This window comes from Sebastes umbrosus, chromosome 8 (genome assembly GCF_015220745.1).
Source record: "Sebastes umbrosus isolate fSebUmb1 chromosome 8, fSebUmb1.pri, whole genome shotgun sequence".
In the NCBI taxonomy this organism is placed as follows: Eukaryota; Metazoa; Chordata; class Actinopteri; order Perciformes; family Sebastidae; genus Sebastes; species Sebastes umbrosus.
The window spans coordinates 34256280-34275985 of NC_051276.1; the positions used below are offsets into that span (position 1 = coordinate 34256280).

The 19706-nt window shown below is 43.4% G+C and overlaps 1 protein-coding gene across 4 annotated transcripts in view; it reads right to left on the minus strand.

The window, feature by feature from the left end:
- LOC119492957 (spermatid perinuclear RNA-binding protein-like) overlaps positions 1-19706 on the minus strand; it is an 86506-nt gene that overhangs the window by 24581 nt on the left and 42219 nt on the right. For all 4 annotated transcript variants that reach the window (XM_037777880.1, XM_037777877.1, XM_037777878.1 and 1 more), the window contains 5 exons: positions 16628-16772; positions 11492-11637; positions 6427-6522; positions 6123-6234; positions 353-450 (listed from right to left, as the gene is read on the minus strand). In XM_037777880.1, coding sequence (XP_037633808.1) covers positions 353-450; positions 6123-6234; positions 6427-6522; positions 11492-11637; positions 16628-16769 — 594 coding nt within the window. In that variant the 5' untranslated portion in view covers positions 16770-16772. The remainder of the gene's footprint in view (positions 1-352; positions 451-6122; positions 6235-6426; positions 6523-11491; positions 11638-16627; positions 16773-19706) is intronic.

Below are 19706 nucleotides of genomic sequence, written 5' to 3' on the forward strand. Positions count from 1 at the left end.
CCTACCAACCAACCAAACAACAAATCTACCTACCTACCTACCTACCTACCAACCAACCAACCAACAAATCTACTTACCTACCTTCCTACCTACCTTCTTACCTACCTTACCAACCAACCAACCAACAAATCTACTTACCTACCTACCTACCTACCTACCTACCTACCTACTTACCTACTGACCTACCTACCTACCTATCGTCAGAACTCTGCTGATGTAAACACTTAGAGAATCAAGAATTCAGTTTCTTCTGGCTTCAGATTCTCCTTTAATCTCTGCAGAAGAAGAAATAGAAGAAGAAGAAGAAGACGCTGAGAGCAGCAGAGGGGGCTGATGGGTAAAGTGGACTGACCTGCGCGCTGTGTGTGATGGCGTCCGCCTGCTGGGCGCTGAGGTCAGACAGGACGTCTGTGGGTTCCCTCTCACAGGGGTCGTGAACTCCTGGACCTCCTGTAAAGGAAAGAAACCACAGCAGGTTCTGACTCAGACCTCCAAACAGCAACGTTGGTTTCATCCCTCCTGACGTGAATAATGAAGCGCCTCCCGCTGTGTGCTCACTCTCTGACTGCAGCAGTATCTCATCAATGATTCAGGGCGCTCAGGGAGCAACCTGCCATTTCAACACGGAGACCCTGAACCACATTTAAAAAATCCAATCACATCATCACAAAGGCTAACTCGCTGCTCAGCGTTGATCAAACGCCGGAGCAGCTGAAGGTTTCCCAGAACAGCGATTAGAAAGAGAGAGAGGGAAGGAAATAATAAATCTGAGAACATATTCCTATTTATTAGAGCTGAATAGGAAACATTCCTCACTTTCTGGAATAAAAACCTCAGAGGATACATGTTTACTCGAGCTAGAAAGTAGAGTAAATCTTTCTAAAATACTGCGTACTGAAAGAAACACAAGTAATAGTCAAATTAAACCATCGTTCATGTTGCTGTGAATCTACTGGGACTCTGTCAGGGAGCCCTGAGGGAACCTGCACCCCAATTAATGCACTATAGAGTCCTACAAGACTGAGTGGAGGTGATGCTGCACTGCATCACTGGTGACACTCCACAGCCTGATATCCAGGCCGTGAATCTTTAGGACGTCGTCCTGAGTGTAAAGAGGTTGCAGCCAAACACCAGGTTATCCTAGAACACATCTATTTAAGAGGTTTCTAAATGTTTCTCCTGAGAATAAAAAGCTGCTTCTGCTTCTTAGTGTGTTTGCCTGCTTACTTTTAAACTTTGTTTTCAATTCTTGGGCTGATTCCTTTATTAAACTTTACATATTATATTTGTTATTAGGGTTCGTAGGATGCTAAGATGCTAACATTCACAATAGCGATGTTAACATGCTAACAGAAAGTATATAGAAGAAAAGAGACAAAACTCTGGTGTTTTTAACAGCCGCTGCCGCCATTTTGGACTGAAAACGCTTATTATATTTATGATATTCTATTGTTCAACACAGGTCATTTCAGTAGATTATGACAATAGCATAGAAATAATTTTGTTTTATTTTTGTCTGGCACGTTTTAAGCGGACGTTTTACTGGCTTCTGGTAGTCGCTTCCAGTCCAGAATGGCGGAAGCATAACTCTGCTGCTGGGCTACTAATGTTGCAATGGAACAAACAATTGACTTTCACTACTTAGAGATATACGTTCATTGATGCTAATGTTTAGTAGGTAAAATGTTTACTATGTTCAACATCTTAGTTTAGCATGTTAACACGCTAACATTGCCTAGCATTAGCAATGAACAAGTACAGCTGAGGTTGATGGGAATGCTGTCAGTTTTGCAGGTATTTGATCATAATAAACCAATTTTACCCAATGGTGGCGCTGAAGGAAAAGTCAAAGGATCACCAAAGTCAGCAGGATTCATCCTCTGAGGAACATGAATGGTTGCACCAAATTTCATGGAACTCCTTCAGATTGTTGAAATATTTCAGTGTGAACCAAAGAGTTCATGTTGAGCTAGTTTTCTTTAAAGGAAAAGTTAGTCTGTAGGAGTTGGCGTGACGCCAGTCGCACTCTGCAGTAACGTTACTGCAGTTTCACAAGCGAGTCAGAGAACTACGGTGGCCTAAAGGTAACGTAAAAACATGAAAGTCTCTCTCTAGAGCCAGAGTTTAGTTTGTCTGTTCCGGGCTACTGTAGAAACATGGATTCACTGATCTATCAGACACTGATCACAAACAGTGGAACATCATTCAAAATACTTCACATTCAAATTTGAAGCCCACATTTCCATTAATTCAAATTCAATAACACGTCTTTTTCATTATTTCTAACCAGAAGGGGCCACGCTGCTCTTCGTGTCCTTGCTGATTTTTAATTTCAGTGTCAAACTTTGTCATTTCATCTGGCTGCTCTCTGAGCAGAGAGTCTGATTACTGGATCCATTCACTACGCTCCGCTCTCAACTACTGACGGACGCCTCACATTTATTAATTTCTGGCAAAAAGAAATTCATCATTTACAAGATTCAAAATGTTGAATGTACCAAACAAGAGGGCATAACATACGCTGTCTACAGTAGGACCCTGTTAGTAGGCCACAATAACGTATTAAAACCGACTCATTTCCACAATATACAACTCCTATTTTACCTCATGAGCCCTCGTTAGTGGAGAATACTATAAAATAGATCATTTCCACTGCTGATTAGATGTGTGATTCAAACTAAAACCAAACTCATATTAATTGATTGGCCGGGGTAGCTGGCCAGCGACGCTCACAGATTGGCTACACCGAAGCAGGAAGCGGCCAGGGAAAGAGCCGCCCTCTAATAATTCGCTTTAACCGTTTCATACTGCATACTGCTGACGAACGCAGTATGCAGCACCCTCCCTTTTTTAAACCCATATCTGCCGGTCCACAGGCTCTGTTCCAGACTTCAGAGACTTCCAACAGAGAGCTGGGACCGACTCAAACTGACTAACTTTATTTCCAGTCGAGGTCCCGAGTTCAGCCTCTCCTCAATGATTGATCTGACTATTTGCCAGAACCTCTCTGAGGTCAACTACATTATCCGCACATATATCTGACTGCTGGATTGTTTTTCCACTTTAAGCCTCCCAGCCATAAACAAAGTCATTTCCCTCAGACTGATTTTAAAACTCGACAGGAAATTGTTTCTGTTTTTTTTTGCTCTGGTCCATTACTGAAGATGCTTCATACAATTTAGCTGCAATTTCTTTCTCCTGACATGAAAAATGTTCAACCTGAGCAGACAAGTTGAATCTGGAGATTTCTATAAACTCTGTATGTGCCGCCTTTAAATTTCACCACATCTTTTCTGGGCGGTAACCCCGGCAGTAACAAACAATGTGAACCCTCTGAGACCCACGAGATGATCCCAACCGACTTTACTGTCTTTCAGAGGCTGTAGCAGGGTCAGTTTTAGAGCTAGAGATGAAGATATTGGTATCATATCAAACTACAAAACCTAATGAATCAATAGCTACCAACCATGTCATACTAGCTTGTCGTGAAGAAGGTTAAATAACGCTCTAAACCTATGCTAGTCATGTCATGCTAGCTTTTCAGGAATAACGCTCCAAAGTTACGCTAAATTTTGGCAAGGAAAAATTGGCAAGGCCATTTTCAAAAGGGTCCCTTGACCTATGACCTCAAGATATGTGAATGTAAATGGGTTCTATGGGTACCCACGAGTCTCCCCTTTACAGACATGCCTACTGTATGATAATCACATGCAGTTTGGGGCAAAAACCATGCAGTTGTTTGAATGCAATATAAATGTGTTATTATTTCTGCATACTGAGGTCCTAAAACAGTCTTGGAATTGCATAAATTGGGTATCACTGTATAAAAATTACCTGTGGTGACCTCTAGGATAATCACAGCCTCATGAAACTTTAAAGCCATAAAACTAGAGAGCTAGAGCATTCAGAGGATGGATGGATCAAACTAGAGACCTAGAGCATTCAGAGGATGGATGGATCAGACTAGAGACCTAGAGCATTCAGAGGATGGATGGATCAAACTAGAGACCTAGAGCATTCAGAGGATGGATGGATCAGACTAGAGACCTAGAGCATTCAGAGGATGGATGGATCAAACTAGAGACCTAGAGCATTCAGAGGATGGATGGATCAGACTAGAGACCTAGAGCATTCAGAGGATGGATGGATCAAACTAGAGACCTAGAGCATTCAGAGGATGGATGGATCAGACTAGAGACCTAGAGCATTCAGAGGATGGATGGATCAAACTAGAGACCTAGAGCATTCAGAGGATGGATGGATCAAACTAGAGACCTAGAGCATTCAGAGGATGGATGGATCAAACTAGAGAGCTAGAGCATTCAGAGGATGGATGGATCAGACTAGAGACCTAGAGCATTCAGAGGATGGATGGATCAGACTAGAGAGCTAGAGCATTCAGAGGATGGATGGATCAAACTAGAGAGCTAGAGCATTCAGAGGATGGATGGATCAAACTAGAGAGCTAGAGCATTCAGAGGATGGATGGATCAAACTAGAGACCTAGAGCATTCAGAGGATGGATGGATCAAACTAGAGACCTAGAGCATTCAGAGGATGGATGGATCAGACTAGAGACCTAGAGCATTCAGAGGATGGATGGATCAGACTAGAGACCTAGAGCATTCAGAGGATGGATGGATCAAACTAGAGACCTAGAGCATTCAGAGGATGGATGGATCAAACTAGAGACCTAGAGCATTCAGAGGATGGATGGATCAGACTAGAGATCTAGAGCATTCAGAGGATGGATGGATCAAACTAGAGACCTAGAGCATTCAGAGGATGGATGGATCAGACTAGAGACCTAGAGCATTCAGAGGATGGATGGATCAAACTAGAGACCTAGAGCATTCAGAGGATGGATGGATCAAACTAGAGACCTAGAGCATTCAGAGGATGGATGGATCAGACTAGAGACCTAGAGCATTCAGAGGATGGATGGATCAAACTAGAGACCTAGAGCATTCAGAGGATGGATGGATCAAACTAGAGACCTAGAGCATTCAGAGGATGGATGGATCAAACTAGAGAGCTAGAGCATTCAGAGGATGGATGGATCAGACTAGAGACCTAGAGCATTCAGAGGATGGATGGATCAAACTAGAGAGCTAGAGCATTCAGAGGATGGATGGATCAAACTAGAGAGCTAGAGCATTCAGAGGATGGATGGATCAAACTAGAGACCTAGAGCATTCAGAGGATGGATGGATCAAACTAGAGACCTAGAGCATTCAGAGGATGGATGGATCAGACTAGAGACCTAGAGCATTCAGAGGATGATGGATCAGACTAGAGACCTAGAGCATTCAGAGGATGGATGGATCAAACTAGAGACCTAGAGCATTCAGAGGATGGATGGATCAAACTAGAGACCTAGAGCATTCAGAGGATGGATGGATCAGACTAGAGACCTAGAGCATTCAGAGGATGGATGGATCAAACTAGAGACCTAGAGCATTCAGAGGATGGATGGATCAAACTAGAGACCTAGAGCATTCAGAGGATGGATGGATCAAACTACAGAGCTAGAGCATTCAGAGGGTGGATGGATCAGACTAGAGAGCTAGAGCATTCAGAGGATGGATGGCTTTCCTAGCTAGATTGAGAATAAGGGGGTTTCTCGCCATCCAATCGCCGAAAACATTCAATTCTTGCAGAAATCTTCAAATGTCAAAAAGTTTTTGAAACCAAATCACATATATATATATATAGTTCCTCAAGGTCTTGGTGTCTTAAGATGGTATTTTGGAGGGATTATTGATGATTTTTTATCAATTCTTGAGTGGTAAAAACATTTTTAAATTTAGCACCAAATCTGTGTAACAAATGGTATCAACCCAAAAAATTGCTGCAACAACTTATGAGACATAATAGAGCATGGGGATGAATGACACAAATTAATCTCCAGGTTCTCAGCTTTAAGATGATGTACACCACTTCTATGTGAGATCTACTGATGACCTGCTATCTCCCCCTAAAGACCCCCTGGACCCCCCTAAAACAGACTAAAACGGCTCTATTGTGGGTCTCAGAAGGTTAAAGTAGCCTCGAGTTTAGACGAGATAGAGAATGTAAATGCAAACAACAAACAGACCTTGGAAGTTGCTGTGATCACTGACCTGGCAGCAGGATCCCTGAGGCGATGCACTCCATAACGCGACGCAGGGCCTCACCCGGACCCAGCGGCCGGTTACAGGTGGCGATGGCCTTTTCACAGATGAGCTCCAGAGGCTGCCGAGGGCGGACAGAGAGAGGACACTCAACACGGCGTCGACTACATCAATTCCAGTCATGATTATAGTCCTGGGACACAAGTTTTCCATTCTGTCTGAGTACACTGAGTGAAGTGTTTGTGTTCTTTACAGTCTGTTTATCTTCTACTGAATGTGAGATCTTGATTCGGATTCAGCGGCCGTCACCTACCCATCCTTTGAGAGGCTGCCACCCAGCCAGTCTGCTGCACATGTCCCTGAAAATCCTCAAGATGATGACGCAAGACTTGAGATCTGTGACTCTGGCCTGAGGGGACAGACAGACAGAACTTAGTGACAGCACGAGGAGCATTTCAACAAGACAGCAGTCAGCAGAGCAGAAGCTCGCTCTCTCAGAAATATGTGCCCACGACGACACTCTCCAGGCTCAGAGGAAAGAGATCTGCAGCGCCCGAAGACGCATTTTCATGACCCCCAAAATTTCAATATGCTGCTAATACCGTTGTGAGAGACTGAATTTGATATGTTTAACTTGATAAAGTTCAATTATTTTACCAAAATGTTATCGACTGGTAGAGATTCTATTTAAGTTTATCCTCTGAGGGGAATAAACATGCAGTCTGGAATAGCTAAAGTGAAAACATTTCTTTTCAGAATAAAAAACTGGTACCAAGAGCAGAATATGGAATATTTCACTACAGAAAATGAATGACAAACACTCTAAACCAGGGCTGTCAATCGATTACAATATTTAATCGTGATTTTTTATCTGTTCAAAATGTACCTTAAAGGGAGATTTGTCAAGTATTTAATACTCTTATCAACATGGGAGTGGACAAATATGCTGCTTTATGCAAATGTATGTATATATTTATTATTGTAAATCAGTAAACAACACAAAACAATGACAGATATTGTCCAGAAACCCTCATAGGTACTGCATTTAGCAAAAACAATATGCTCAACCCTTTTGCAAATGGCCATGCCAGTTTTTCCTCGTCAATATTTAGCGTATATGTTTGGAGCGTTATTTAATCTCCTTCACGGCAAGCTGGTATGACGTGGTTGGTACCAATGGATTTATTAGGTTTTCTAGTTTACTGTGATGTCAGTATTGGAATTTTGGGGGTTTTTTTAGACATTTTTTCAGACATTTTATGGACTTTTTTGCAAACATTTTTGGGACTTTTCTTCGTACGTTTTTCAGACTTTTTTGTGACATTTTTGTGACATCTTTTTTTTGGACATATTTCGGACAAGCGTAAGTTTGCAGCGTTATTTAGCCTCGTGACAAGCTAGTATGACATTGTTGGTACCAATGGATTTATTAGGTTTTCTAGTTTCATATGATACCAGTATCTTCACTCTAACTTTAAAACTGAGCCGCTACAACCTAACAATCCCAAGTTGCGTTAATGCGTTAGTGCTGTTAAAATTAATTAACGAATGAATTGTGATTAACTATGGACAATCACGTGATTAATCAAAATGTATTATTAATTATTAAAAGCCCTAACTAGAATACTTGCATAACTATTCATATAAGATATAATATAGTTTAGAGGGAGTCTTTATTTAGTTAATTTCTCTCTCGTTTCTACATTTGAACATTTTTTAAGTCTCCTGTTAGACTGAATAAAGTCAAGTAGTTATTCCAAGACACTTGATGTTCTTCTTCATGTCTTCATGTCTGTACAGTACAGTATGAAAGGCATATATAAATGCCCTCTTTGTTAAAGGGACTATTTGTAACTTTCAGAAATGCTTGTTAACAGCGACACCTGTGGCCGTGAAATCAACGAAAGTCAGCGTCGGGCTCGCGCTTGCTCGCTCTCAATATACCTGAACGAGCATCGCTCAAAACAGTGAGGCAACACACGTCAGCTAAAACCACAATATCACTCTATATTTCAGCTGCTTGGCAGTAATGTTAGCTGACCAGACGAAGGTCTCTCCATGAACATGATTTAGATCTGATCCTAGTGTTGGCTTTTCCTGCCTAAGTGCAGGCTGAAGCAGCGGTGCTCTGCAGCGTGTCTCCCTGCTCTCTCTGCCCGCAGCCGGAGAGAGCAGAGGAGACACCGGCACCCGGTCGGTAACGAGAAGACAACGTAAATCTCTGTAGAGCTCCGTCACTTCACAAGACACGGGAAACCTCTGTTGGTCTGGAGGAGCTGCAGCATTTATTTCTGCACAAACATCCCCTGTACATTCACTAGATATTCTCAGAGCTAAACTAACTCTTCTGCAGTGTGGAGTGAGCGCGCGTTCACGTCTAGAGGTGGAGCGAGCTGAGCTGTCTGAGTGAAGGCGAGCAGGCAGAGGAGGAGGGTACAGCGGCTACACGCGAACGCGCATATGCGAGCGCGCATGTGTGACGACCCGCTACATTTATGCGCGTACAAAGTTACAAATAGTCCCTTTAAGTAAAGTACAGTATGACATGTATACTGTATATAAATACCCTCCTTGTTAAGTCCTCTTCTCCCTGCACTCAACTGTGAAATGCTCTAAGTAGATTTCTGTGTCGGGCATCCTGGACATTTATTCTACTTCTATCATATCTCCGTGCATCGCCTCAGAATAGTCATTTTAAAGCAACGACAGTAGTATTATATGGTTGACCTCATGTGACAGAAGTTTCACTGGATGGCTCTGAACTTAGTGACATGATGGAATAATAAAAGCTGCTGGTAACCAGGAAGCAACACTCGTCTCAAGGTTAAACCAAAACTAAAAGGAAGAGCTTGAAGAAGTAACTGCAGATTATGACATTAACATCAAAAACAAATTACGCTGGAGATTATTGACACTTCAATTTGCTCAGAATGACTATCCGCCACAATAAAGTAGGTGATTTAATTCTTTCATTTAAAGCTCTCAGACGTGAGCGCAACTAATCGTATCTGCAGTTATTACATCGCCGGAGGTCCTCGGGTCATATTAGTGAGAGTGTGATGAAACAGAATCCGTGCTCTGCCTCACCTTCAGTCCACAGAGCAGCTCTTCACTCTGATATTACCTGGCATCTAGCACTCCTTCCCTGAGGGAAGCTGCTCGCTGCTTCACCTGACCTTGACTCCCTCCTCCCTCCCTCCTGCCTCCCTCCTGCCTCCCTCTCAGTTCAGTCAGGACGGCAGCAGCTCATCTCAAACCTGATTTGGTTAACAATCTCTTCATGACCTTCGGAGTTACATCCCACTCTGCAGCACTTTTCCTCTAACATTTAGACCACGTTTCCACCAATAAGTTCCTGGTAATTTTAGTCCCGGGACTGTACCTTTCAAAGAACTAACACTAAAGACCTGTGAAGATTAGGCAAATGAATCCACTGATGTATGAGAAAGCAACATGACATGAGACGAGGACTGCTGGTGATCACAGCAGTAAAAACTCTCTGCAGTTCAATGTGTCGCCTGTTTACTCGAAAAAAAATAATATTTGTAAACATTCAGTAAATGACTTTTACTGCTGCTTATTAAACAGCTTTGTTGAATACTCCATTCTGATTGGTCATTCACGGCCTTCTACGGTCTGTTATTTCTTTCTTTCTTGCTAAATATAACAGACCGTTGCTATGGAAGCAGTTCTGATGTCGGACTCTGGCGGACCGTTATTGTGTTAAAGTATTGATTTTTTAAGTAAATAGCCGTGTAATAAGCGGGATAATGTACAGCGAGCCAGTCATTGTTGTGAAATAAACCCCTTCAGAGTGGTGAGAGACCGCATCGCCCTGAAGGGGTTTATTTCACAACAATGACTGGCTCGCTGTACATTATCCCTTCCATAGTATTTACTGATGCACGCTGGATGTAATGAATGAAATGTAAAGGAAGAAAAGGAAACTAAGAGCATCTGTCTCCACAGTAAATCATCTGTTGAGTGTTTGATTGTTATTCTTTTGTTTCTCTCATCTCAGCTCTGTCTCTTCTACCGCTAACCCTCTCATCTCTCTCTCTTTCTCTCTGTCTCTTATACCGCTAACCCTCTCATCTCTCTCTCTCTTTCTCTCTGTCTCTTTTAAATGAGTCGGGAGGTCGACAGCAGAGCCTAACTTTACTTTCAATGTTATCAAACAAAGAGAAATGCTCTCATCTCGTCCTAAAATGGTCCTAAATCGATACTAGAGTACTTCCTTGTTTTATAAATGAAGCGGTTCACGAGTTGAAGCAGCGATGCTGTGTGTGTGTTTGACCAATCAGCGACGGTCATGACTGCAAACTCCACCCCGAAAGTTCCTGTACTTTCAGAAAGTACTCCCCCCAACCAGGGCCTTTTTGGGGGTAAATAGTACCCAGAACTTAATTTAGACCCTGGTTCCTGCAGTCAAAACGCAATGAGTTCCTCAAAAGGTTCCTAGTTCCTGGGGAAAGTAACTAACATTTCTACTGTGTCCACGCTGTCTATTCTTTTCCTTTACTTGACAGTTAATGTGCTTTTGATGTTTGCACACCTAACCTCTGGATATTTGTAATGTTGACAAATCATATTACACCAGTGTTGGACTCATTAGTCAAGTTTCCATACAAATGTAGCGCAGATTTTAACTGAATTTCCCAAAACAATCTGCAAAAGCGAATGCAACTTCAAGCACGTTTCCATCCACTTCTGTTCTGACAAGTTCATGTTTCCAGCTCTTCAGTGGACATTAAAGTGACGTGATTTACTGCATGTAGGTCATCTTTTATTCACTAAATCTGTTTCCATTCTACTTTGTTGTATTTTTATTTTGTCGATACCCATACTTTTCCACCTCAGCCAAAAAACTTTTTTTGCCATATTTCAACTTCATGTTATGTGTGCTTGTGCTATGCAGATGTAGGAGGGAAGTGGTCGAGGTGGATGGTGGGTGTACTTTGACACCGGAGACCGCGGTTCACATCCTGAATATTTTGGGATTTAACAACACTAGGAAAAGATCATGAAATATAAACGTCCTGTCTCCTCCTTTGTTTATATTTCATCAGGACCACAAACTCCTCCTAACCCTTAACAAAGTGTGCCTGAACTAGTGTTAATCATGCTTTAGTTGCAGAGTGTAAAACTGTCCACCTGACCTGTGAATGAGCCCGTCTTTGTGAAACATGTATGAAACAGCTGCTGGAGACAGAAGCAGCTTCAGCTCTCTGCCTGAACTCATCAAAGCTTCATTAAAATCTTTATTATGGGATTACGTCTCTTTCACAGAGACGGGGTTGAGTACTGAGGGTCAGACCGGCTGCCAGGACGTACAGACTCTCAGAGAGTGAGCGTGTCATCGGCACAGCTGTGCTCACCTGGAACCATTTGGCGTGTCGGAGCGCCGCCAGCGCAGCCCGGCACTTCTGCCTGTCCAGGACGTCCTCCTCTTCTTCGTCCTCCTTCTCCTCCTCCTCCTGCTGCTGCTGCTGCTGCTCCTTGCTGTCGTCCGGATGGCCGTCCTCTGGAGAGACGGACAGGATGAGACAGGACAGACTGAGCGTGACCACGCTGACCTCACACACTCTTTCACACAGACACACAGGCAGCAGGGTTGGACGGCTAATTATTAGGCAAACCCACTGATCTGACCGAATGAGCTGGTAGGGCGAGGAGGGGGGGGGGAATTTGAGAAAAGTCCATGATTGAGTGGGAGGGGGAGTTTCTCATGCACAAGGCAGGATCTTTCATAACATTGACATGAGGAACCAGAGCAGACGTGAGCGCATGCCGCCCGGCCGGAGTCTCACTCTAGATGCAGATCAGTGGCTTGAGGCGATGGAGCACGCCAGATTAGTGTGTTATCAATTACGGCGCAGGACGAAAATGAGAGCATGGCGACGAGTCGGGACCAAGAGCCAGATTAAAGATTAAAATAACACTAAGAGAGAGATTTGGTGGATCGTGAAATACTGGCTCAGGAATGCCTGAGATCGGAGGGAGAGAGAGAGAGGCAGGGAACACTTTAAAAAAAGCTTTCTGAGGCGCCATGCTCGTATTTTCAGTCTTGCGGGGGTCGGTCAGATGTTTATGTTTTGACTGAAACAAGTCTCTCCACACCGGGGTTCCTGTGGGGAGCACTCCTGCCATGACCGGAGGCCGAGTCATGGGAGAACGACAGCAGAAGAAGAAGAGTGACGGCAGATGACAACGACAACATAAACATCTGAGAGTGAGAACGCCACCCTGGAAAGAAAGTGAAGGCTGTCGGTTCTCGGGAGCAGCTATAGGGGGTTGGGGGGGAGGGGCGTCCGCTGTTGGGACAGTCAAGCAGACGGACAACAGTGGGGGGGAACAGACTGCAGACCACACTGCGTTGGGCTCAGTAGTGACGGTGAGCTCATCTAACATAGAAACATTATCTCTATTCTTCAGCCCGGCCAAGTTGGTAATATTAAATCTTGATAAATGTCCCATCAGTCCTGAATCGGAGCCATTATGGTTCAGAGATCGGTTCCACTGAGCAGCAGCCAGCGCAGATTAAATCTATTTTTTACGGAGCTGACAGTAATGCTGACACAGCGCATTAAAAAAAAAAAAAAAATAGCTCCAGCTCATAGAGCGGAGGTTACGGTGGAGTCTCTAATTCCACATATCCAGATTCAGATTCATCCGTCTGCGTGCGACACACGAGCAGTGATGTGTGTGTGTGTGTGGTCCAGCAGTCTGTTGCTGTAGAGACCGTAGCGTGAAAGCTCAACAGGATGGAAGAGAGGTGGAAGACAAACAGAGGAGCCGGTGAGAGACGCAGGGTTTGACCTGTGTCACTCCTCCTCCAGGACAAGGGACTGAGGACCTTCATGTTCTGCCCCTAGGACTTCTGGGTAATATAATGCACCACTCTGACTGGCATGATTTGTCAAAGTAAGCTGGAGGAGTCAACTCTTGATTTAACCCAGCACTTTCTCTCTGTTTGGCTGGCTTTGTGCACCTGGAGACCTCTAAACAGATGAAGCTGGGAATTGAAGTGAAACCTGAAAATTGCTTTTCTCTCTTGAAAATATACTTTGTGGTAAGAAACTAAAGTGAAAGTACGTAAATGGTTCTTCGGGGGCATTAATGCTGCCAGAGTTAGTGGACTGATGCTACATAAGAACATCTAAGGTGAAGTGTTTTTAAGATGAACATTAAAACAGTCAATTTTATTACCTTTAACTCAATTGTGTAACTGAAATCTATGGAGTCTCGAGTGTGCCACGAGAATAAATAGACTGTAATAAATTTCAACTATCAACTATCATTTTTTGCTGATTTATTTAAAAGGTCTTATTGATAACATTTTTATGTAGACAAATATTTAAAAATAATAATAATAATAATCAAATTGATTAAATGTTTTAGCCCTAATTTGCTTTACTTACTTACATTTATTGTCTTTCCTATCACATTCAATCTAGCAAATGAATCCGTCTCCTGCTTTGACAGTTACTTTCCATTTTCTGATTAGCTTTCACTTCGACATGATTCTCTTTAATTTAAAGTGCCACCTACAAATTAAATTAGATCCGAGTCACAGCAGCAGCACTCCGTCATTTAACACTGAATTATTCCCGTGGCACTCTCAACACTCCATAGAATATTACATGAATAAGTAAGTAACTGAAGATAAATACTGGAGATTTTTCTAAGTATTCATGTATTTATGTGGTAATATAGATTGTTGTGGAAGGTGTTTCCCAGAGGCACGCCATGAAGGAGCCATCAGTCCCGGGTCCAGACCACATACAGATAAGGACAACCCCCCCGCTAAATTCTCCCTGACATCATCAGCTTAGGGGGAATTTTGATTAGTGACCAGGACATCAGATTCATTCAATTAACACTGCTTTTACAACATGAAATTATGGGATGTCAATCTGAGCCAATACAAATTAAAACACCAGAGAGGTGCCCCCTGGGATTAAAGCAAAGACGCACAGATGTGGACATGTGGGCTGCTGGGTAATGTAGTCATTTTGTCCTTTTTAGTCTATGTGCTCGCTGGTAGACATGGACCAGAATTTCATGGTGAGAAGTCCAGTCAACAGAGGGAGGGGGGGGGGTAGGAGGATGGGGGGGTAACAGGAGCATGTCTGAGGCAGAGGGTGAGTGGGTTGGTTTGATCTGGTTGTCGGGGAAGCCCCTTGTACCCGGGGTTTCCTGCTGCCGGGTGGGGGGGCGCCTCGTCAGCAGCGGGGCCGCGAAGACGTGTCGGTCCACACAGCGCTGACCTGCGGAGCTACGGCAACAAAACCAACAGTCAGTGAGCAGAGGCCAGCGACAGGAAGTACACTCTATAAACCAGAGGTCATCTCAGTCAGACACCCCGTGTATTCATACATCCTGATGAAGGTATGAGGACGGAAACACTGGCAATACAGTGAGTAAAGTGTTTGTGTTTCTGCCTCGGTACACCTGTCAACAGCAGCTCCTGGTGTGTAACTCTGCAGTAGTTGTGATATGAGAGGAGGGCTGCTCGATTATATGGAAAAAATTACAATCCTGATTATTTTGGTCAATATTGAGATCAGGATTATTTATTACTGACTTTGGAAACATGCGTTTAGAAAGAAAATGATATACGTATTAGAGTTAAATGCATCAATCTAGTGCACTTTGAGAGCATAATTAAGAGGCTAGATCTATGAAGAACTATGGAGAATGCTCTTGTGAACAATTTAATCATAAACACATTGGCTTTATAGATATGAATGGTGATGACACGCCGAAAAATGTCACATCGACAAAGCGTGGGGAGAAGAAATAAAAGATTCAATAAGAGATTTATTCGCCTCTGATCTCAGCAAATGCAGATATTTTGGACCCACTATCGGACCCAAACCCTAAGCCGAGAGTTCATAAACCCCTTAAGGTCCAGACACACCAAACCGACATCTGAGAACTAGCGGCGATGAAGGTCGCCTCACGTCGCCTTTGTTTTGGCCGACAAGTTGTACTTGAACACACCGCAAAGACTACTTCTGCTCCTGCGTGAACATCATCAGCAACATCCTGAATCGGCCGAAAAACCTCCGACACGAGCAGACTAGAGCTGACGGTGAGGGACACACTTCAAAACGTAGACCGACAGACGCTCACCGACGGCCCCGAACTGTCCGACGGCCGACCGTCGGCTTGGTGCGTCAGGACCTTTAGGCACCCATCTTAATAACCTGTTTAAATGATTGTATTTTAGTGTAGGAAACAGTGTCAGGACAGCCAGCTGTGCTCTTGTTTCTATGTATCCAGATGAGGGACAGTCACACTATAACAAACCTGTCCTTGTTTGTGCTGACAGGATGTAGCACCTGAAGGAAGAATGTTGTTCTCCTTGAACAGCTGTGTTTCTCCTCCATTTTTCTACCTTTTGTGACGGCTCGACTCAATCTCTCCCCCCCCCGGGAGAGGGACCACAACGGGGCTCGCTGCTCCGTGATGGCAGCTCTTCACTCCTGCCTCGCCTCTCTTTCATTCATTCTGAATTTCATTCCCATTCGTGGGAGAAAACAAACACAGTTCGAAGAAGCACTGACGCTAAACGTTAACTTTCCCTTCAAGTTTTTAATTTTCCACAGCTGCTGATCACAAGAGATGAGAGGAAAAGAACTCTGGATTCAGTGTTTAGTGCATTTTACAACTTCTCTTTATACATCCACGGACACAGACTCATTGGAGTTTTCAGTCCAACATGGCGTCAGCGGTACTGCAGTGTCATCTAGGGGCTGTCGTCAACAAAGCAGCAGAGTTTCGTCTCTTTGCTTCTACGGTCTTTTGGCGAGGTAAAGCAGTGAAAATATTTTAAATATATCGTACACTTAAACTGATGTTTATTTTTTTAGGTGTCTAAAATCTGTTTTGCTGATTCCCCCGTCCACAGCAGCAGTACATCACTTTGCTCCCGTGCTGGTACTCCCGTCTGTTCCTACTAACTCCATGTACTGTAGGTAATACACTGACTGTGGAGAAGTACCTCATACAAACCCACTGAGAAACACCCAAACTATCCCTTTAAAACAGATCTGATGTCTGTGTTTAATACGTCAGGCCAAAAGGAACGACTTCCCTACTGTGATTTCTGTATCGCTGAATCCTTTCAGTCAGATGTAGGATGATGATATACAAGAGGACACCTGAGACAGACGTCTCCTTTTTCGCCAATCCCAACCCAACACATCCCCCGCGGAAATCAGCCTTCACCGGCCATCTGCTATTTCCACCACTCTTGACCCAGATCCATATCAGCCCTTCTCCTTTTCCCCCTGTTCTCCTCTCAGCTTTCAGCCCTCCCAGTCTATCGTCCTTCACCACCTTGCCCCCGTCTCTCTCTCTCCCATATCAAGCTCAGGTATCACAGTACCTTTATACCCTCTCAGCCCTCCGTTGTCATATAAAGGTCAAATAAAAACGGGGGAAGCAGAGGAGGGGGTTGTGGGTGGGGGTGGAGGAAGAGGAGGAGGAGGAGGAGGAGTCAGTACCTTGTTGTGTGGTGCTGTGGTCCTCCCTCATGGTTAAGGAGGAGAGGGTTATCTTCAGCGTGAGTCGGGGGTCTTTGGTGCTGCAGACCCGGATGGCCGCCTCCGGCACGCATGACTGCACCTCGTACTTGTCCTCCGTCATCGTCTGCAAAGAGGGCCGCACCGTTAATTAAAAATCAAACATCACAGTCGCACCATTGACTCCTGCTGTTTGTAAAGAACAAGGTGCTGCTGCTGTTCTGCTTTCTACTCTCTGAACAAGGTCTGGTTATGTGCAGAGTCACTGGCCTACAAATAAAATACTTAAATATACTTTATTTACCTCGACTGCAGAGATGAAAAGGCCTTTATTTGAAACACACTTAGATTAATCCTTTCAGACATGCAATATAGTTCAACGTGTCAGATTCATGCGTGAATAATAAAATCACTTTTACGCCAACATCACAATGGGAATTGTACTGAGATGGACCTTCTGCATCACAGATTAAGACGAAGGTTGCAGCTGCGTAAAACTATAGACTGTATATAAGAAGTGGACGTAGTCACCGGGACGTCAACCATTGGTTTGTGGACTACGGTTTTGAAGCCTTTTGGCCGTCGCCATCTTGGTTTTTTGCAACCAGAAGTGACACGAGAGGGTGGAGCTAAGTACAACCGAATGCTGAAGAAGACAAGGGTAGAGTACGAGCAGGGAGGCGTCTGATTGGTTCTTTCCAAGCGGACCACGAGGCAGTGATTGGTAGACGTTTTTACAGGATTACAGCAGCTACAGATGACGCCTCTTTCTGGCCCTTTTTCAGAGCTCATCAGTAATGGATCACTGTCGGGGTGTAAAGACCATTTCAACCAATAGAAGAAATAGTGTAGACTGGAGAACATCGTCAACCTGCCTTTAAACTAACATCAATAAAATGTAACACTTCCTGCACAGATGTTTCATAATAAAAGCAAACAGAATAATCCCTCCCTCTGCTGGTGGGATTTTAATTTGAAACAAACACAGGAAGTGTTTGGTTCATTGACAGCATCTTGAAGTAATAATCCATCATGATTTTCATGAAATCAAACCCCATTTTCTAGGTTCCTAGCACGCCAAACTATCTTGTTTTATTCTCGGGATGCGTGTTGCCTTCACTGGCGTGTTTTCATTCTCTCTCCATCTCGTCTCAGCGAGGAATGACCCCCATCCGTCCATCCATCCGTCCATCACCCCTCTGTCTGTCGAATCCTACCAGTTCGGAACAGGAAATGAGAGCTTCAGATGGTTTCCTCCTTTGATGATGAAGCACGCGCAGCAGATATGGCAGGTAATTAACTGAGACGGGGGTTCACAGGAAGCACCATTTAGCCTCTGTGTACATCGACAACGCTTTGTTAGTTAACAGATGCTCAGAGGGGGGGGGGGCTCGGGGAGAGTCCTCTGAAGGGTACAGATCTGTTGATTAAACTATTTGTATATTTCTGGATGTTAAAACCCCACGAAGCTCTCAGGGCTGTTGGGATGCATCGTATCCTCCTGAAATAACAAGCCAGTGCTGCACAGAGAGGGTCCCGGTGGTCAGAGGTGAGGATGATGAAGATCATACTGCAGTCTTTCGACGTCTCAAGGAGACTGGGAGATAAATCAAGTGTAGTCTCAGCAGCACAGGCCACTTCCTTTTCACATCATATCCACTTCAAACCATCTCCTCTGTATCTCCTACCGACTAAAAATAATCCTTTCATCTGCTTTAAGAAGAAAAAAACGTCCTCATCCATGAGGAATTATTTATTTCTCCCAGAAAACACCTCTGTGAAACATCATTATGGTAACGCTTCATTATTCTGGGGACAGAAGAGTGTTTTGTTCCTCTTAAACTCGTCTCTGCTGCTTTGTGCCGTTAATGATTTAAACTGGTTCTGCTGGATTCGTTTCAGGAGGAATTTATCTTTATTGAATTATCTTTTTTTTTAATTAGGGTGCGTTGAAGGATTAATAAAACAATATATTTGTGCGTAGAGTTATTTTGTCGGAGAAACAATACTTGGCATCACTGGTATTTTTGCTTTGGTTTTCTTTTAATTACTAAAGCTCATTTCTAATCCAACGCTGATTTTAGAGGAGATTTGACTGTTTGCGATAATCACGAGTGTCATATCAAGACCGCACTCTTTACTGTTAATGAGACTCTAAAACATGGTTGAGTGGATCATTTTGGAAAGGAAAAACTGTCATGGTCATTTTCAAAGGGGTCCCTTGACCTCTGACCTTCAGATCAGTGAATGTAAATGGGTTCTATGGGTACCCACGAGTCTCCCCTTTACAGACATGCCCACTTTATGATAATCACATGCAGTTTGGGGCAAGTCATAGTCAAGTCAGCACACTGACACACTGACAGCTGTTGTTGCCTGTTGGGCTGCAGTTTGCCATGTTATGATTTAAGCATATTGTTTTATGCTAAATGCAGTACCTGTGAGGGTTTCTGGATCAATATCTGACATTGTTTTGTGTTGTTAATTGATTTACAATAATAAATATATACATACATTTACATAAAGCAGCATATTTCTCCACTCCCATGTTGATAAGAGGATTAAATACTTGACAAATCTCCCTGTAAGGTACATTTTGAACAGATAAAAAATGTGCGATTAATTTGTGATTAATCACGATAAACTGTGGACAATCATGCAACTAATCGCGATTAAATATCTTTAATTTAACAGATGATTTATTATTTTGTTTTAACCTTTTTTATTCAAACCTGCAAACCTTTATGCAACAATTTTTTATTTCTGGTCCTCATTGTAAATTACTGGGAAGACGTCTCTTATTATTTTCGGGAACATGGCAGACGAGCAGCTGTTTTTGTCCGGTTCCAGCGTTCTTGTTATGAATTTAATATTCAACAAGTTTGTGAGACAACTAATGTTTTGTCGTGATCCACTTGAATCAGAAACACGCGTTCGATACACTGGCGGTACAGATTTCCCTGAATATGGATCCCTGCTCCCGTTCACACATCAGCCCGTGCAGGAAATGTTCCTGAACATTTCAGTGAATGTGCTGCATGTGTGAACAGGACTGATGTTA